Source organism: Acanthisitta chloris, unplaced genomic scaffold (genome assembly GCF_000695815.1).
Source record: "Acanthisitta chloris isolate BGI_N310 unplaced genomic scaffold, ASM69581v1 scaffold24686, whole genome shotgun sequence".
Taxonomy (NCBI): Eukaryota; Metazoa; Chordata; class Aves; order Passeriformes; family Acanthisittidae; genus Acanthisitta; species Acanthisitta chloris.
Window position 1 is genome coordinate 991 of NW_008680078.1, and position 6057 is coordinate 7047.

Consider the following 6057-nt stretch of genomic DNA (forward strand, 5'->3'; position numbering starts at 1 on the left):
TAACCTCCCTCTGTCAGGGGCTGCACTGACATCGTCTGCTGCGTCCTGCTGGTCCTGGCCATCATGGGCTACGTGGTCGTGGGCGTCGTGGGTACGTTCGGGGCTCGGGGAGGGAGTGACCCCCGTGCCCAGGGTCTCTCTCGTCCCGTGGGGAAGGGAGGGTCCCACGGGGGCTGGGGGTGACCACAGTGGTGCCCTGTGCCCCCAGCCTGGACCCACGGGGACCCGCGGAAGGTGATCTACCCTACGGACAGCCGCGGGCAGTTCTGCGGGCAGCAGGGAACCCCCAACGAGTAGGTGTCCCCACAGAGCCCCCAAACCCTCGGGGTGTCCTGAGGGGGGCCCAGACTGGGAGGTTTTGGTTTGTTTTGCAGGAAGAAACCTTTCCTGTTTTACTTCGACATCGTCAAGTGTGCGAGTCCTCTGGTGCTGCTGGAGTTCCAGTGCCCGACCCCGCAGGTATGACCCGACCCCTCTGGCTCGGGGGGTCCCTGGGGGGGCCACACTGTCACCTGCAGCCTCTGTGTCCTCCTGCCCCTCCAGATCTGTGTCAGCAAGTGTCCCGACCGGTACCTGACATTCCTGCGTGCCTATGCCTCCAGCACTCCTGCAGACATGGACTACTACAGGAACTTCTGTGTCCCTGAGTTCAAGGACCCGCGGAAGGTGAGTGGTGGTGTTGGTGTCCCTCCCCAAGGGGTAACTCCTGCCTGGAGCACCCACCTCCTGCTCACTGTCCCCATCCAGGGTCCCATCGAGGTGCTGAAGGACAAGGAGTGCCCAGCCATGCTCATCCCCAGCACCCCATGTACGTCTGGGATTAGGGAGGAGCTCATTAGTGAGCTCATTAACGAGCCACTCACTTCCACTGCGGGAGGTCTCTGCTTCCGTTGGGGTTTTGGGGGAGTTTGTGGCTCTGGGGAGGAGCTTCAGGCTGGTTTTCCCAGCTGGGTCATCCCCTCCTGTCCCACCAGTGGCACGGCGATGCTTCCCGGCCATCGAGGCCAAGCAGGGAGTCATCATGGTGGGCAACGAGACCACCTACGACGACGGCCGTGGGCAGCGGAGGAACGTCACCGAGCTGCTGGAAGGGGCCAAGTGAGTGCCAGGCTGCCCCATCCCTGCTGCTCCTCCACTCCCTCCCCCATCTCCCACTCCATCGGTGTCTCCTGTGCCTTGCAGAAAAGCCAACGTGGTGCTGGAGGCGAGACAGTTGGCCATGAAGATCTTCGAGGACTACACGGTGTCCTGGTACTGGATCATCATGTGAGCGGGGGCCGAGCGCCGGGGATGGGTTCCCACCTTGGAGGTGCCCCAGGGATGGTGGAGAGCACTGGGAAGAGCTTTGACTCCTCCGTGCCTTCGTCCCACAGAGGCCTCGTCATCGCCATGGTGGCCAGTTTGATCTTCATCGTCCTGCTGCGCTTCCTGGCCGGGATCATGGTCTGGGTGATGATCGTCATGGTGATCCTGGTGCTGGGATATGGTGAGTGAGGCCTTGGGTGCGTCTCCCAGGCTTTTCCCCACGTTCCTTTCCCTATTTTAAGTGGGATTTGCGCCGTGGAAGTTCACACACCGTGTCCTTCAGGTGTCTTCTCCCTGATCGCGCCAGTGGGGTTGAGCAGATCCTGCCAGAATCCAAGTCTGCTTTTCCATGCAAACAGGATAATTTTGTGCTCTTTACCACAGGAATCTTCCACTGCTACATGGAGTATGCCAAACTGAAAGGGGAATCAGGTTCAGATGTCTCCCTGGTGGACTTGGGTTTCCAGACCGACCTGCGCGTCTACCTCCACCTGCGGCAGACGTGGTTGGCGTTCAGTAAGTCTCTGTGCTCCCTTAGTTGTGGGATGGGACCTGGTGGGGACAGAGCATGGCAAGGAGGAGCACAGGGGATTTTGGGGTCTCTGTGGTGAAGGAGAGGCTTTGTTTGACTCTGCTGTGTGATGGCCATGGTGACCATCCATGGGGTGTCTCCCCCCGAGCCACAGTGCTGGATGTCCCCAGAGGAGCATTCAGTGCCATGAGGGATTTCCTTGGGAAGGCAGAGGTGGTTGTCACCCACACTGGCACTACCCAGGGCTCCCCTTCTCCTGCCAGTGATCATCCTGTGCGTGGTGGAGGTGGTGATCATCCTGCTGCTCATCTTCCTGCGCAAGAGGATCCTCATCGCCATCGCGCTCATCAAGGAGGCCAGCAGGTCTGGGTCCCTGTCTGCTGTCACCTGCTGGAGCAGGACGACTCGGGGCTGGCGGTGCTCCCATCGCTGTTGGGGGTTTGACTGGGGTGTAACTCTCCTCCCAGGGCTGTGGGTCACGTCATGTCATCGCTGCTGTTCCCCTTGTGCACCTTCTTCCTGCTGTGCCTCTGCATTGCCTACTGGGCCAGCACTGCTGTGTATCCTTTCCTCTTCCCCTTCCCTGTATCCCTGCTCCACAAGTCAAAGGTCTCCCAGGGATTGGAACAGGATCTGTGAGACGACTGCTTGCCGAACCACCACCTAAAGCCTCTGAAGTTTGACTTGGAACACAGCCTGGGTGGGAGAAGCGTCGGGAGGTGGTTGGGGAGAGCAGAGCGGGTTCATCTCTGGGTTTGGAAAATGGCCTTTCCTTAACAGTCACCCATAGCTTCCTGTCCACCTCCAATGAGGCAATCTATAAGGTGTTCAACGAGTCAGCGTGTCCCTTCTCCGGGCAGACCTGCAAGCCAGAGGTGAGGACATCAGGAAACTGAAAACCTTTATTCCTTGAGAAACATCCCGGTGGCTCTTGGAGCCCATGGGTTCTTCCTGGGGAACGTCCACATTTCTGAGCTTGGTTGTGTGTTGGGTCATTTGTTCTCTCCGAGTCACTTTGTGCCCAAAGATGACCTTTTGGGGCTCATGGAAAGTTCAGTGGGCCAGTGACATCCTGCAGCATTGGGGTTGCACTGGGCTGACTGGAGGTGCTGGCTGCCACAGATCCTGTCCACTGTCCTCTGCAGACCTTCAACACCACCAACGTCACCAAGCTGTGCCCTGACGCCCAATGCCTCTTCGCCTTCTACGGCGGCGAAACAGCCTATCACAAGTACCTCATCGTCCTCCAGTTCTTCAACGTCTTCATGTTCTTCTGGCTCGCCAACTTCATCATCGCCCTGGGCCAGGTCACGCTGGCAGGAGCCTTCGCCTCCTACTACTGGGCCTTCAAGAAACCCGAGGACATGCCAGCCTTCCCCCTCTTCTCCTCCTTCGGCCGCGCGCTCCGGTGCGTCCCTGCCGGGCAGGTACGGGAGGTGCTCCCGGTTGTGCTCTCCTAACCAGGGCCATCTCCCCCAGGTACCACACTGGCTCTCTGGCCTTCGGCTCCTTGGTCCTTGCCGTGGTGCAGGTCATCAGGGTCATGCTGGAGTACCTGGACCACAGGCTGAAAGGTACTGAGCGGGAACGGGGATGTGGGGGAGGGAGGTTGGATGCTCCTGTGTCACTCAGGGCCGAAGTCCAGGGGCAGCACTCCAGTGTTTCAGGATAGCAGCAGGATTTTCCTTTTGGAATTCTGCACTCGCCTCTTTCTCCGAGAGGAAGGAATTCCTCCCTGGGAGGGTGGTGAGGCATTGGGATGGATTTCCCAGAGCAGCTGTGGCTGCTCCATCCCTGGGAGTGTTCCAGGCTGGGCTGGATGGGGCTTGGAACAACCTGGGCTGGTGGAAGGTGTCCCTGCCTGTGGTGGGGGTGGGATGGGATGAGCTCTAAGCTTCTTCCAGCCCAAACCACTCCGTGACTGTGATTCTGGGAGGCATTTCCCAGGGCAGGAGCCAAGGGCTGTGCCGTGGCTCCAGGCTATGCCAGCCCATCCCGGTGCCTGTCCTGGTGCCAGGGAAGTCTGTGCTGTTCAGCTGTTGACTGGGAAGTGCAAACAGTGAGCAGGAGGAGCAGCCAAGGCTCGTCCTTCCATCTGCAGCCGGGTCGGGACGCCGAGCATGGGGGAGTTTGGGGACACAGTCTCCCTGGGGACCTTGGAGTGGCTGCTGCAGGCTCCAGCCCCTCTGGCTTTGGCCCTGACGCTGTCCCTGTGCCCTGCAGCTGCAGAGAACAAGTTTGCCAAGTTCCTCCTGAGCTGCCTCAAGTGCTGCTTCTGGTGCCTGGAGAATTTCATCAAGTTCCTCAACAGAAACGCCTACATCATGGTGAGAGTCACCCAGAAGTGATGCTCACGCAGGGCTGGGGCTGGGCAGGGTGTCCCAGTGCTCCTGGAAGTTCGTCTGGGTGGTGTTGGGAATTGTGACTCCTGATGTCCCGGGAACATGGAGCTTGCAGTGTTTCCCGTCTGTTTGGCTGGAAAACCTTGACCTCAGCCATATCCTTTGGGAAGGAGCTGGGGGGATTCAGCTCTGGGTCTGCACTGCCTGACACAGCAGTGGATGGAGAGGCACTTCCAGGGTGGGATTTGCTCAAGGATGGGACTCCTTGCACCCTGCTCTGAGCCAAGAACTCAGTGCTGCCTGGTTTCTCTCCCCTCTGCCCTGGGACTCACTCTAGATCGCTGTCTACGGCACCAATTTCTGCACCTCGGCCCGGAATGCCTTCTCCTTGCTGATGAGGAACATCATCAGGTGAGATCCTGGTGTCCAAGTGATTTCCAAGTCCTTGCTGCTGCCAGACATCCCCCTGTCCTGCCTCCCACCACCACACTGCACGGCTCACGACGCCCCGTGTGCCACACGCTGGGTCCTCCTCCTGCCCTTCCCCTGGGGCTCGGGGTGGGGAGTGGATGTGTGGGCTCATCTCCCTCTCATTTCCAGGGTGGCTGTGCTAGATAAAGTCACGGATTTCCTCTTTTTCCTCGGGAAGCTCCTCATTGTGGGCAGCGTTGGTGAGTGCTGAGCGCTGGAAGCTTCTCGGGGCTGTTGTGCTGTCCCAACCCTCTGCTCGTGTCACCCCTCCCATCCATCCTGTTCTCCATCCTCCCTGCCCATCCTGCTGCCCTCTGCCTTCCCAGGGATCCTTGCCTTCTTTTTCTTCACCCACCGGATAAAGCTGGTGCAGGACACGGCGCCGGCGCTGAATTACTACTGGGTCCCGATTCTGGTGAGTCTGGGCTGTGTCTGGCTGCTGAGGCAGAGCAGGGAGATGCCCTCACACCCCCCTCCCCACACCCTGGGCCTCAAGGAGCTGCTGTGTGGAAGTTCTCCCCGTGCCCAGCGCAATGAGCCCTTTGTGGCCGTCGCTCCCTCCCGCGCGCCCGCGTTGGCCTCAGGCCACCGCTCCTGCCTGGGGCCTTTTGTCCCCGCTGGGGCTGCTCTGAACAGTCCTGCCCTGTTCCCTCCTCGTCCTCCTCCTTCCCCCCCCCCGGGAATTTGGGATTCAGCAGTTTCCTCCTCCTCCTGCTGCTGGCTGTGGCTCCAGGCTCTCTGCCGGGTGTGAGCGCAGGGTTTCTCTTCCAGACGGTGATCGTGGGCTCCTACCTCATCGCCCACGGGTTCTTCAGCGTCTATGGCATGTGTGTGGACACACTCTTCCTCTGCTTCTGTGAGTACCCAGCCATGTCCCAGTGGGCAGCACATCCTCCCTCCCTCAGCCTGACCCCCTGAGCTGTCCCAGGTCCCTCTGTGTGGTTTTCTCCTGCTGGTTCCTTTCCTGTGCTCCTGCCCTTGCTCTGGCAGAGCCCCCCGAGCTGTCCATGTGCTCCTGTGTCTCTCCTGGGCCTTCTCTTCGGGTGCTTTGGGCTTGGTGGAGTTAACCACAACTAATTCAGTTTCCCTTTCCTCCCCTTTTCCTTCTTTTCCCCCTCTTACGTCTCTGCTCACACCTTGTCCATCCTCCACCTCCGCCCTGTCTCTCCCACTGCTTTTCACTCTTCCCCTTCACGGCTGCTTCCTCCCGGGGCTGGAAAAGGTGAAGACCTAGAGAGGAACGATGGATCTCCCGAGAGGCCTTACTACATGTCCCCTGAGCTCAGCGAGATCCTGCTCAAGGGGCACCTGGAGCCTTCCAAGAGCACCGAGAGCCAAGGCTAGGGCTGGCACGTGCCAGGGGTGGGTGCCAAGGGATGCTGCACCCAACCTGCCTTCCTGCCCGGT

At 59.8% G+C, this 6057-nt stretch overlaps 1 protein-coding gene across 1 annotated transcript in view; it reads left to right on the top strand.

The window, feature by feature from the left end:
- SLC44A2 (solute carrier family 44 (choline transporter), member 2) overlaps nt 1-6057 on the top strand; it is a gene marked incomplete at its 5' end in the record, with an annotated part of 7630 nt that overhangs the window by 168 nt on the left and 1405 nt on the right. Inside the window, 19 exons of the mRNA XM_009077589.1 lie at nt 18-91; nt 209-293; nt 375-459; nt 544-666; nt 748-808; nt 975-1098; nt 1183-1266; nt 1374-1486; nt 1690-1821; nt 2101-2200; nt 2305-2397; nt 2628-2712; nt 2983-3245; nt 3317-3411; nt 4061-4164; nt 4517-4590; nt 4780-4850; nt 4977-5065; nt 5422-5506. Of these exons, the coding sequence (XP_009075837.1) occupies nt 18-91; nt 209-293; nt 375-459; nt 544-666; nt 748-808; nt 975-1098; nt 1183-1266; nt 1374-1486; nt 1690-1821; nt 2101-2200; nt 2305-2397; nt 2628-2712; nt 2983-3245; nt 3317-3411; nt 4061-4164; nt 4517-4590; nt 4780-4850; nt 4977-5065; nt 5422-5506 (1940 nt within the window). The remainder of the gene's footprint in view (nt 1-17; nt 92-208; nt 294-374; nt 460-543; nt 667-747; nt 809-974; nt 1099-1182; nt 1267-1373; nt 1487-1689; nt 1822-2100; nt 2201-2304; nt 2398-2627; nt 2713-2982; nt 3246-3316; nt 3412-4060; nt 4165-4516; nt 4591-4779; nt 4851-4976; nt 5066-5421; nt 5507-6057) is intronic.